We start from the raw sequence: 12,938 nt of genomic DNA, 5'->3' as shown, positions 1-12,938 counted from the left end.
ACTCCATTTTAATATAATGTCCAATGTTGTTTGCCTTTGGCCCCATGCACATTTTCAATTTCGTTTTCAATCTATGAAATATTTGGAAATGCATCATCGAAAAGGAAATCGGGTGAAATTTTTAGACGTTTCTGTTTTTTTTTTTTGCTACCATTTTTGGCCACAAAATGGTTCATTATAACGCCGTCTGCCATTGCTGTTGCTGAATTTTGCGGTTGCTGAACGAACACCCCCCTCCGCCCACACAGACCCAAAGAAAAATTTAAACAAATGTGTATCGTATATGGCACATCGAAGGCAATTGTCACGACTTTGGGGTATACCATTATAAATTTCAGAATCGATTATGGGATTTCCGATAAGCCAATCAAAACTGATTTCCATTTTCGAAATTAATTGAAAAATTTATATCATTAACTTTGATCTGAAAAACAATTAAATAATTAAAAATTTACTTTTTCGGTATTTTTCGGTATTTGTATGGTATTTTTATGGTAATTTTTACCTTTACTATTTTCTCCTGTAAGAAAGTTAACTTTTGATAAAAGTTTTTCCTAAAAGTCTTTCTTAAAAGCCAAATTAAGTTGTTTGCTAAAAAAATATGAAGTGATTTATGGGCGAATGTGATGGAATAAAGTAAAAAAAAACACATGGAAAAATCGTACATCCGCCACTGGTACTAAATTCAATTTAAAGAACACCAATGAAAATACTTTATTGTGTAAATTCTCGATAAAAAACTACATACATAAATCCTCTTTCAAAATAAATTAAATACTTAAGAATATTCAGTTCCGTTTTGAGGATTTTTCCATTCAAACCAAAGTGGACTTCTATTTAGCGTGCATTCGGGATCCCAAGCTTATTGCTTTCTTTATAAAAACTAAAAATTATATGAACCTAAAGCTAACAAAAGGCTATCGAATCGATTAAAAAAATCTGAGGAATATATTTTGTTTTCTATATTTTTTGTACATCAAAAGCGTATGTTCGAGACCTCGAGAAATACCCATTAATATTAAAAAATTCGTTATTTAATAAAAAAAAAAACACCCGAACATAACAAATGTTTTTTAATAAGAGTTTATATGCCTCCTAATTTAAATTCATGAAAAAATTTAAATTTTAAATATAATTAGCATTTAAAATAAATTGTTAAGAGCTCTTTTAAAAGCTTTGATACAAATATCTACCAAATTTTGCATCTATACTCTCTTTCAATCCCGTAGCAATATACCATCGTAGATCCTTATAAACCCTTGAATTGATTCGCACGCAGGGTACAAAAATCTGATACATGGTCGAAATTGGAACTCTGGCGACAGGCTGCCATTTGCATTTGGTCCGGTCCATAGATGCCTGCCATCTAGGCATAAATTCTATTATAAATAACATTTAGAGCGAGAGCCGGAGCGCCGAGCGCGGCTTTTGCATTTGTCAGCAATGGAAATTGGACTGAGAGTATATGTATATGCCACTAAATGTTTGTTTATGTGTGTGTGAGTGTGTGTGTGTGTGTGTGGAGGGAAAATACAAATTGTGGTTTTCTAAATTGAACAGCGAACACAGAGTCTGAGGAAAATTGAGAGTGGTCTCTGTATGCGATGCATAATCAGATTTGCTGATTTAATTTTTCATGAAATTTTCTTAATTTTTCTGCTGTGCGGTTTTTGAGGCTACCATAAATGATTGACAGCCCGGACAGCCGCACAGATTGGATATGCGTTGATCATATCCAGGACAGATTTTCCCAAAAGCCTTGCAGGATGTATTTCAGTGTAATATTCAGCGAATAAACTGATTTATTGGCCCTTGACAAGCTGAAGATGTGGCTGCCACACTGTCTTCAGTTCAATCAGCATAATGAAAATGCTGTGCATCAATTAACAGTCAGCCAAACAAGCCGACTGCCTGCCGGCAAATTACCGCCGCTAATTAACGTTTCATAAACTGTATTGCACATTACGTATACGACGTGTGTCCGTCAGTCAGTCAGTGGATGCATCAGGGCAAAGGGAATTTAATGAAATTAGCAATGGTTGAGCCCAAGCGAGCGGCTTGTAAACGCGCCACCAACAATCGCTAAATGCAAACAATCATATGTGCGGTAATAACCAACTGCCGACAACGAAAAAAAAAAACAATTACGCAAAATTGTCATAATTACAGCATCACAAACACAGACAACAATTGCCACAAATTGTGACAATTTGCCGCCTGATTAATGACCGTCTGTGGCCATCCACCAGACACAATGGACACACACACAGATGTGAGATTATTTGCGGTAATATTTTATGGCCATCAATTGAAAATGATATTCGTGGAACAGCGGAATCCAACCATCAAATCAAACAATAGCAAAAAACGATCTATTAGAATTGAAAATAATGGACGTGCACAGATAAATGAATCAGCAGCTGCCAGAGAGTATTTATTTATTCATTCATTGGAATTGGGCATAACGCCTTGGCCAGTGATCGACGGGGGCAGCATTGATCCAATTTTAGATGCTTCAGCGCCTCAGCCACAAAAACAAGTATCGATTGACCCCACATTTCCACACAGAATTATAAAATTAGCGAAAGGCAAATAAACTTCCTGATTAAGCTAAGTGAACACCAACCAATCGGAAGCAGACAGCTGTCAATAACCATCTGCAGAGGGCTCCTTCAGATTGTGGTGCCACTTCCTCAGCACAAGCACGGGACATTCAGTTCATCGTTTACTCCAAGGGCGGAAAGTAATACCGAAATGATAGGCAAAATACAAGTAGTGCTGATACTGCTCCTAGCTCAGGCAGTGTCTGGGACAACCGAGCAGCCCCAGATGACTTTCCTCACCAATCTCATCCAAAGTATCCACAAAGAAGTACCGATTCGGACCTTACTCATGCTGCAGCACCACCTAGACAAGGACTGCTCGATTCAGGACTGGAATCCCGACGGTATTCCCATCCTACGAGCCAACGAGCTGATAGAAATAGACATGAGGAAGCACTTCAATCACATGTCGTTGGCATTGGTCTGCCTAGAGGAACCCTCCCACCTGAGTCTGCTCCTAGATTCTCTGGCCAAGACATTCGATCATTTGCGGTATGTGCGAATCCTACTGTGGACGCAAGGGAATCCAGCAGAGGAATTCCTCAAACAGATCTCCGACAAGGCCGAGGAGCATAAATTTCTTCATATGATCGTTCTGGGCTGTCATCAAAGAGGGGAAGTTTCCCTCCATCGTTTATGTCCATTTCCCAGTCCTCAGTTTGAGCGGATTGAGAATATCTCGAGCATTGCAGGCTCCACTTTCAACCCGCGTAAACTTAACTATCTAGGAAAAAATGCACTTGTGTTTCCAAATCGGGACGCACCCGTAAATTACACCACCAAGTATGCACCAACGGGCGATTTCCCCGTCACACGGATGGAGGACAAGCAGATCATTGAGTTTGCTTTGAGATACAATTTGACTTTGGTACTAACGGAGAAACAGGACTCCGACGTGGCCGATCCGTATTCCGATATTCAGTTAAATCCGCGCCCAGTCTTGAGTAACGATCTTGTCGACCAAATTGAATGTGTTAATACTTTCTCTGTGTCCTCGCTGATGGTTGTCGTTCCCTGCGGCAGGGTGACCAGCATTACAGATGTTTTCCATAAGCTGGACTTGAGGACTTGGTTCCTGTACATCCTCTCCGTCTATGCCACGTTCGTGGTGGCGGAGACCGTCATTTTGGTTGCAACCCATCGAATCTCAGGCCGTTCCTATCGTCTAACCAACCTGAATCCCTGTGTGAATATGCGCGCCTTCAGGGCCATCCTGGGACTCCCCTTTCCCATTGGCCCTAAACAGACCGTCTCACTACGCCTGCTTTTCCTGGCCATGATTTTGTTCGGAATGATCTTCAGCAACTTCTTCAGCTGTAAGCTGAGCTCCCTGCTGACCAAGCATCCCCTGCAACCTCAGGTGGATAGCTTCGAACAAATGGAGAACAGTGGTCTGACCGTAATTGGAGAGAGATCCATGCAACCCTTCATCGAGAGTGCGGTTGATGATGAGTTCATCAGGCGATGCTTACCAAATATAAAGTACCTAGACGCTCTGGACGTAATTAAATTGATAATGCATTCAAACGGCAGTTTCGCCTTTGTAGTTTTTACAGAGCTTTGGGGAATACTTGACACTTTTCAGCAATCGATGGGACAGAAAACTGTATGCGTATCAAAGAACCTATCAATCATTCAGAACCTACCGAGGATGTACAAAATGCCGAAGAACTCCATATATAGGTGGCCAATGAACAAGTTCTTCATAACATTGTTCGAGTCCGGAATCCCTTCACATTGGCTACAGCTTTTACCAACTGGTATTCGAAGGAGTCTCAATATCACTTTTCAACCGGATCTTAAGCCAGAGTTCGTTCCTTTATCCCTCCAACATTTGAGATGGCTGCTCTGGATCCTTGGCTGTGGCTACGGATTGGCCACATTGGTCTTTCTTGTGGAAGTCTATATGGGAAATCGGAAGAGAAAAGTTGAAAGCAAGGTACCTGCTCCTCGAAGACACCAGGAGGGCGCTGCAGTCTAATTAGCTGCTTAAAGTTGTAAACATTGCAAGAAATTACAAACAAGAATGCACTCAAATCTCACAATATGAATCTCTTTGGCATTCTCAGATTGCACATTGCATATTAACCTGAAATATATTTCATTAAATACGTGTATTTCGTTACTGCTTTCATGGTTCCGAGTCTCGGTGTTTAGTCTCCGCCGTACAGCTGGCTCCACATATGGTATACCAGATTCTGTCTCTTCGTCATTGTGGGGGGACAGACAAGGCAGACCGCATTTTTAGTTCCGTTTTACCTTAAATAAATTAAAAAATCAACAATTATATAGTCTATAGATACGTATTGATTTAATAACTTTCAAAAACTTGCTTTGAAAATAAATCATAAATAAAAGAATAAAAGTAAGAGTGCGGATAGCCTTTGGTATAAACAGCGGGCTTCCATAGTCGTCCAACGCCTCAAAAATGGTTCGAGATCGGGTATATCCGTGAAAAGGAAAGATAAATACATCGGTTTTCACTTCGAACTTATTCATCCTCATCTATCAGCTTTTAAATTGACACATGGACAATTCCTTATAGTTTTCATTAAGTTATCGGCTCCATCAATTGACATTCGACCACTAAAAGGTAGCTGTCATATGATGAACCTCCCTTGGCGTTTGAGTAGTTTTTCGCTCAGAGAAAACCATTTGGAAATTAAGTTCAACCATTGCGAAAGCTTTATTAAGAATGTGCAATTAATAAAATTGAAATAGATACGCATAAGATACATACATTATTGGGAATAGTTTTTGCTAGTTTTTGTGTGTTTCTGTAAGGTTTACATTGAGAATGTTTATAATTTAAAGCGCAAAATTAGACCGCGTCGATCTCCTGGTTTCCTGGAGGAGCTGGTACCTTGCTCTCCACTTTTCTCTTCCGATTTCCCATATAGACTTCCACAAGAAAGACCAAAGTGGCCAAGCCGTAGCCACAGCCAAGAACCCAACCTAGCCATTTTAGGTGATGCAACGACAAAGGAACGAATTCTGGCTTAACATTCCGTGGAATAGTGACATTGAGACGTTCCCGGACATTATAATGAAAAGTGCTTTTCCAATACGAGGGGATTCCGGACTCGAAGAACGTCATAAAGAATTTGGTCAGATGCCACTTATATATCGAACCCTTCTGCATTTTGTACATCCTCGGTAGGTTCTGTATGATGGATAGGTTTTCTGATTCGCATAAAATCTTCCTTCCAATTACCTGCTGAAACCTTTCGAATCCTTTCCAGGAGTCTCTAAGAAATATAAAAGCGAGACTTGTGTTCCCTGCGATCAGTGCGTCAGCGTACTTTAGAGCGTCCAGATACTTCACATTAGGTAAATACCGCCTGGTGAACTCTTCATCAATCTCGTTCTCGATGAAGGATTGTATGGTGGATACGCCAATTACGGTCAGACCACTCGCCCGCAATTGCTCGAAGCTCTCCACCTGAGGTTGCAGTGGAAGCTTGGTCAGCAGGGAGCTCAGCTTACAGCTGAAGAAGGTGCTGAAGATCATCCCGAACAAGCTCATGGCCAGGAAAAGTAGGCGGAGCGAGACGGTCAGTTTAGGGCCAATGGGTAAGGGCAGTCCCAGGATGGCCCCGAAGGCGCGCATATTCACACAGGGATTTAGGTTGGTTAGACGATAGGAACGGCCTAAGATGCGATGGGTTGCAACCATAATGACGGTCTCCGCCACCACGAACGTGGCATAGACGGATAGGATGTACAGGAACCAAGTCCTCAAGTCCAGCTTACGATAGACCTTTGCAATGCTTCTCTCCTTGCTGCAGGGCACTACAACCATCAGCGAGGATAAAGTAAAGGCATTCACACATTCAACTCGCTGGAGAAGGTCGCTCTTTGAAACAAAGTGCGGATTCAACTCAATATCGACGTAGGGATCAGTCACATCGGTGTCCCTTTTCTGAGCCCTTGACAGAGTCAAATTGTATTTCAGTGCAAACTCAATGATCTGCATGTCCTCGATCCGGGTGATGGGAAAATCGACAGTCGGTGCATTCTTGATGATAAATGGAATATTCAGGTTTGGCAGCACGGTCACCGTTTTTCCTTGGAAGTTGACTGTAGGCGGGGCGAAAACGGATCCCTTCATGCCCGAAACATTCTCGATCCGCTCAAAGCGGGGACTGGGAAATGGTTTCAATCGATGCATCGTTTCCCCACTTTGATGAAGTCCCAGAACTATCATATGAAGAAATTTATGCTCCTCGGCCTTGTCGGAGATCTGTTTGAGGAATTCCTCTGCTGGATTCCCTTGCGTCCACAGTAGGATTCGCACATACCGCAAATGATCGAATGTCTTGGCCACAGCATCTAGGAGCAGACTCAGGTGGGAGGGTTCCTCTAGGCAGACCAATGCCACCGACTTGTGATTGAAGTGCTTCCTCATGTCTATTTCTATCAGCTCATTGGCTCGTAGGATGGATATACTATCGGGATGCCAGTCTTGAATCGAGCAGTCTTTGTCTTGGTGGTGCTGCAGCATGAGTAAAGTCTGAATCGGTTTTTCTTTGTGGATACGTTGGATGAGATTGGTGAGGAATGTCATCTGGGGCTGCTCGGTTTCCTCAGACACTGCCTGAGCTAGGAGCAGTATCAGCACTACTTTTATTTTGCCAAACATTGCAGCGATATCCAGTTTGATTCCTTCAGCGCTTGGATTAATAAAGTGAACTGAATTCGGTACCAGAAAGCGGTTTTCTAATTGCTCTAAGGTGACAATATTCTAATGGGTCTCGTTTGGACTTAATCAGATGACAGCTGTCCTTTATTGAAATGGTCATCCATTAACATAATGGTGGCAGCAACATCACTGCAGATAGCTAAAAGTACTAAAGTTTTAAAGTGGAGCATTTTAGAGTATTTATACCCGATACTCCAAAAGTGTATTAGTGTGTAACACCCAGAAGGAAGCATTTCCGACCCCATAAAGTGTATATATTCTTGATCAGCAGCTATAGCCGAGTTGTTATAGCCATGTCTGTATGTCCGTCCGTCTCAGAGAGTTTTGAAGCTAGGGCTACGAAATTTTCAAAGTTTCAAAATTTTGCAATGTTGAATCATTGAGAATGACCATATCTACCAATCTGAATCAGATCGGATCTTTATTTTAGCAAGAAGGAACCCCTAACACCGCGCCTATTCTCTATCTCTCTCCCTTTCTCTATCCAGATTTCAATCAAAATCTTTGCCGTGGTTGAGAAAGCCTGACTCTCAGGCCGCACTAAGGATCAAGGCAATCCAAAAGTCGAACTTCTTGGTTCCAAATCCTTTAGAGACATGCTTTTATTTTTTATTCCATATATATTTCAAATACTGGGGTGCTTTATAAAGAGTGTGCAATTAGTAAATGTTAAACAGATAAAAATGCATACATTATGGTTATATATTTCTATAACGTTTACGCTGAGAACGTTTATAATTATAAGCAGGTAATTAGACCGTGGCGATCTCCTGGTCTCCTGAAGGAACAGGTACCTTACTTTCAACCTTTCTCTTCCTATTTCCCATATAGACTTCCACAAGAAAGACCAAAGTGGCCAATCCGTAGCCACAGCCAAGGATCCAGAAAAGCCATTTAAAATTTTTGAGGGATAAAGGAACAAATTCTGGCCTAAGATCCGGTTGTAAAGTGATATTGAGATATGATTGGATAGTTTTGGGTAAAACACGTGTCCAATGTGATGGGATTCCGGACTCGTAGAATTTCAAGAAGAACTTGTTCATTGGCCACCTATATATGGAGTTCTTCGGCATTACGTACATCCTCGGTAGGTTCTGCATGATTGATAGGTGCTTTGACTCGCATAAGGTCTTCCGTCCAGTACTCTGCTGAGAAGTATCGAATACTCTCCAGAACTCTATAAAAACTATAAAGGCGAGACTATCGTTCGCCGACATCATCAATAGAACCCGCTCCATAGCGTCCCGATATTCCAATTTTGGTAAATATTGCCTGATGAACTCTTCATCAACCTCACTCTCGATGAAGGGTTGCACGGATCTATCTCCAATTACGGTCAGACCACTTTTTTGCAATTGCTCGAAGCTATCCACCTGAGGTTGCAGGGGATGCTTGGTCAGCAGGGAGCTCAGCTTACAGCTGAAGAAGTTGCTGAAGATCATTCCGAACAAAATCATGGCCAGGAAAAGCATACGGAGCGATACGGTCAGTTTGGGGCCAATGGGAAAGGGGAGTCCCAGGATGGCCCTGAAGGCGCGCATATTCACACAGGGATTCAGGTTGGTTAGACGATAGGAACGGCCTGAGATTCGATGGGTTGCAACCAAAATGACGGTCTCCGCCACCACGAACGTGGCATAGACGGAGAGGATGTACAAGAACCAAGTCCTCAAGTCCAGCTTATGGAAAACATCTGTAATGCTGGTCACCCTGCCGCAGGGAACGACAACCATCAGCGAGGACAGAGAGAAAGTATTAACACATTCAATTTGGCCGACAAGATCGTTACTCAAGACTGGGCGTGGATTGAACTGAATATCGGAATACGGATCAGTCACATCGAAGTCCTGTTTCTCCGTTAGTACCAATGTCAAATTGTATCTCAAAGCAAACTCAATGATCTGCCTGTCCTCGATCCGGGTGATGGGGAAAGAACCAGTCGGCGCATACTTGGTGGTAATATTTACGGGCAGAGCTCGCTTGGGCAACACAATGACCTTCTTTCCCTGGAAATTGAGCTCTCTCTGATGGAAAATTGGTGCTTTAATGCTCGAAATATGCTCAATTTTCTCGAAGCGAGCACTGGGAAATGCATTTAATCGATGGATGGTAACTTCTCCACTTATGTGATAACCCAGAACGAGCATTTGAAGAAAGTTATGCTCTTCGGTTTGGTCGGAGATTTGCTTGAGGAAGTCCTCGGTTGGGTTCCCTTGCATCCACAGAATGATTCGCACATGTCGCATATGGCTGAATGCCATGGCCAGGGCATTCAAGAGCACCATTACGTTGGAGTGTATCCCCAGGCAGACCAATCCTAGTGCCTCCATTTGGTTGTAGTTCTTCATCACATTAAATTTGGCGAATTCGTTGGCTCGTAGGATGGGTATACCCTCGGGATGCAAGTCTTGAATCGAGCAGTCCTTGTCCTGATGGTGCTGCAGCATGAGTAGAGTCTGAATCGGTTCTTCTTTGTGGATACTTTCGATGAGATTGGCCAGGAAAGCCAAATGGTGGTGTTCGGCTTCCTGGGTCAATGCCTGACTTAAGAGCAGCAGCAGCACTATTTTTATATTGCCAAACATTGCGACTAAATCCAGTTCGGGTCCTACAGCGGTGGGATTAAAGAGTGAACTGAATTTGGTATCAGAAAATGGTTTTCCAATTGCTCTAAAGGGTCTCTTTCTCTCGTGTAAATTTAATCAGATGACAGCTGTCTCTTAGGCGATTGATATGATGGACATCCATTCACTTTACTGCTCAAAAGTAAATTAATGAAAGTGAAAACTATTACTCTTTTAAAACGGTGCCTTTTCGGGATATTTCTTTGCAGTTTGTCTTTACTTTTCTAGATTAACCAATCCTTGAGTCTTTTTAATTATTTTAAGATCTTCTAAGCTTCATATCTGCTCTTGTGCACCCAACAGCTGGCGTCAATTTCGTTTCCAAAGCCGAATATGTTCTCCTCTTTTTGTGCTGCTGCTGATCGGTGGCATGTTTATGGGTCACTTGCTGAATTTATTTGTGCAACAATTGAGATTTCATTCGGAGAAGCCGTTTCCATTTGGTCGCTGATCGACGTCGAGAGCGACACATTTTCTCAGACAGACACCACCGAGCCAGCGGCAGCGGCAGCGGCAGCAGCATTCTGGCCGTGGCAGTCGTGAACCGTTTGTTGTGCCGTTTGGAACGAGCGTTGTGCGCGTTTGATGAAAAGTGAAAAATGAATTTCCCCATCGCATTGGATGCGCCGGTGCCGCCTGTCAGCGACTAACAAGTGTTGCCCCTACCCCCCTACCCACTACCGCTGCCCCTGCCACACGCCTCTGGGGCGTGGGCGAAGCGGAAATGAGAAATTTACGAAAACAATTATTAATAATCACGTTTTGTCAAATCAAATTGAAATAGTTCAGCGTTCCCGTGTGTTCCCCTAAGAGTGTGTCTGTGTTGTGTGTAAAAGTAAAATAAAATCCGTGTAAGTTGTGCAGCATTAGCCGGAGGTCTTACGGATATGCAAATCAAATATTCATCAGAAAGCATTTCCGATCCTAAAAAGTATATATACGAGTGTTCTTGACATTTCAACAAGAGTCGTAGAAAATCATCGAAAAAATAATAGATTTGTTCGTACTTTTTAAAATATTCTCAGTGCTTTCTCTTCTGTTTTAAGTTTTATAATTTTTTATTGAAGGTATATACAGTATTGCTTAAATAGATAACAACAAACAAATTTTTTTTAAAATCTTAGTGTACCAGAAATTAATTTTTTCATATTTTGGGCCTGGAAAAAAGATAGAAGCGCACTCAAATTTTGTACTTATTTATTTTTAAAACGTTTTAAATGGAAGTATATTTAAACAAATTAAAAGCTTGACCATAAAATGTATTTTTTCAAAATTTTTCCACTCAAGGAAAGACAGTTTCAACAGTTTCTATGGGGTTAGCCATTTCCGATCCAAAAAAGTGCTCAAGAATAGGTTCCTCCAGCACCAGTAGCCCTACCTATTGTAGGTATTTCGCAGTAGTAGTTGCCAGAATACAGTAATAATTTAATCTACATGAAAAAAACAATGTTAAAAAATTGGAGTGTACCAAAAATTTATTTTTTCAAATTTTAGGCCTGGGAAAAAAATATAAAATCGCAATCAAATTTGGTACTTATTTGGTTTTAAGACGTTTGAAATGGAAATATTTAAACAAATGAAAAGCTGGATCATAAAATGTATTTTTTCAAAAAATGTTCCACTCAAAGCAAGACAGTTTCTATGGGATTAGCCATATCCGGTCCACAAAAAGTGGATAAAAATTGGTTCTTCCAGTACCAGTAGCTCTACCTGTTGTAGGTATCTGCCAGTCTCCACATACCATTATTATATGTGTCTGTTGGTGGCAGCCTTTACTGGCACACGCTCAATTAATTCGCTCAACACCTCACATGGGGCATGTCGCAATAATTTCAGCGTCGCCATTGCCTGTCGCACGCTTTAATAGTTCCACTAATTTTCAAATTTATAATCGCTCCACGCTGTGTCTTACAAATCTGTTTTATGTATAGTCAAACATTTGTATCACCTTCGATATGGGAAAGGCCAGCGATGTTTGGAAACTCATAATCATCAGAAAAAGTAGCTATACCCAGGGTCGGAGAGCAAACAAAGACCAGTGGAATCTCTGGTGTGCTCTCTGCCCTGCTGCCAGGTTCTGCCTGGTTCTGCCTGGTTCTGGCATCAGTCAATGTCAGTTGGCCCAGTGCCAGGTCGACCGCGTGGGCGTAGACACAACAAACAAACGAAAAAACGAGCAAAGGAAAAGCAGAGCGGAAAAGCTGAAAAGCGCAAATGAAAAGGGAAAGTGTCCGAGACCCAGCCAGGGGCCAGAGATGTCTAGAAGACTTCCTTTCCAAAACAACTATTTTCAAGTGGTATTCAGCCTCCACGCGTCAAGTATCAAGTGTTTTTATGGCCAGAAATACAATGAGACATATGTAGACAGTGCGTTCTATAACTATAGGCTATAAGGAAAAGGAAAATTCCCGGAAACAACTGTTTTTTTATGAATTTTTGTAGCTATCGGCCACTCTTTGAGGCTGCCTTACATTTCTGCCACGCACTGTATACTCTTTTATCTATAATGAACATAAATTTGGCCACATATATCCGTTCGATTGCAAACATATGTTACAAAAAAAAAGCATGCCAAATATTCGTGGCATATTTTGTTTGTGGCATTTCTGGCGTATTATTTTAATTTCTATTAATTTTTCGCCGCCCCCATCATAGCCACTCGCCAAAAAAAAAGAAAACCAAAAATTATAGCCACATTTTTTTATGAGAATTTTTTAAATGGCTTTTATCGAGCCTACTGGACCCTGGCCCAAGTGCAAAATTTATGATTTCATTTATCATTCAAATTGGTTTTTCCTCACGCTTTTTGGTTCTGTTTTGTTTCACCGCTGAAAAACATATAGACTTGGAGGATTTCTGGACTTGTGCAATAATTGGCTTGATATGAAATGTAAATAACAAAATGATATAATGTCTGATGCCATCTGGTTGAAGGCTGAAATCAGCTGTAAACTTGAACCACTTGGGAAGTGGGTCAGTGGTTTTTCCATATCAAAAAGATTTTCTCTA

At 41.4% G+C, this 12,938-nt stretch overlaps 3 protein-coding genes across 3 annotated transcripts; 1 reads left to right on the top strand and 2 right to left on the bottom strand.

The window, feature by feature from the left end:
• Positions 1-2,754: 2,754 nt before the first annotated feature.
• LOC108153954 lies at positions 2,755-4,584 on the top strand. The gene is made up of 2 exons (XM_033388227.1): positions 2,755-4,104; positions 4,351-4,584. Exons 1-2 carry the CDS (start codon positions 2,755-2,757, stop codon positions 4,582-4,584), a joined length of 1,584 nt encoding a protein of 527 aa, XP_033244118.1.
• An 840-nt stretch (positions 4,585-5,424) lies between these two features.
• On the bottom strand, positions 5,425-7,245 carry LOC108153953. Its single transcript, XM_017284051.2, has one exon. The coding sequence runs from the start codon at positions 7,243-7,245 to the stop codon at positions 5,425-5,427; it is 1,821 nt and encodes a 606-aa protein (XP_017139540.2).
• Positions 7,246-8,057: 812 nt separating this feature from the next.
• On the bottom strand, positions 8,058-9,890 carry LOC108153952. Its single transcript, XM_033388225.1, has 2 exons — positions 8,386-9,890; positions 8,058-8,235 (listed from the first exon to the last, which is right to left on the bottom strand). The coding sequence occupies exons 1-2, from the start codon at positions 9,888-9,890 to the stop codon at positions 8,058-8,060; spliced, it is 1,683 nt and encodes a 560-aa protein (XP_033244116.1).
• Between the last annotated feature and the right edge of the window lie 3,048 nt (positions 9,891-12,938).

Source organism: Drosophila miranda, chromosome 2 (genome assembly GCF_003369915.1).
Source record: "Drosophila miranda strain MSH22 chromosome 2, D.miranda_PacBio2.1, whole genome shotgun sequence".
Taxonomy (NCBI): domain Eukaryota; kingdom Metazoa; phylum Arthropoda; class Insecta; order Diptera; family Drosophilidae; genus Drosophila; species Drosophila miranda.
Note: the sequence above shows the minus strand (reverse complement) of the source record. Positions and strands in the feature narration are given on the sequence as shown.

Bases quoted from the DNA above. Each gene is read 5' to 3' on its own strand.
- LOC108153954 (XM_033388227.1), top strand. From the start codon at position 2,755: ATGATAGGCAAAATACAAGTAGTGCTGATACTGCTCCTAGCTCAGGCA. The intron at 4,105-4,350 runs GTAATTAAATTG...CATTGGCTACAG, and splicing joins AGTACCTAGACGCTCTGGAC to CTTTTACCAACTGGTATTCG.
- LOC108153953 (XM_017284051.2), bottom strand. From the start codon at position 7,245: ATGTTTGGCAAAATAAAAGTAGTGCTGATACTGCTCCTAGCTCAGGCA.
- LOC108153952 (XM_033388225.1), bottom strand. From the start codon at position 9,890: ATGTTTGGCAATATAAAAATAGTGCTGCTGCTGCTCTTAAGTCAGGCA. The intron at 8,236-8,385 runs GTACGTAATGCC...ACCGGATCTTAG, and splicing joins ATGCAGAACCTACCGAGGAT to GCCAGAATTTGTTCCTTTAT.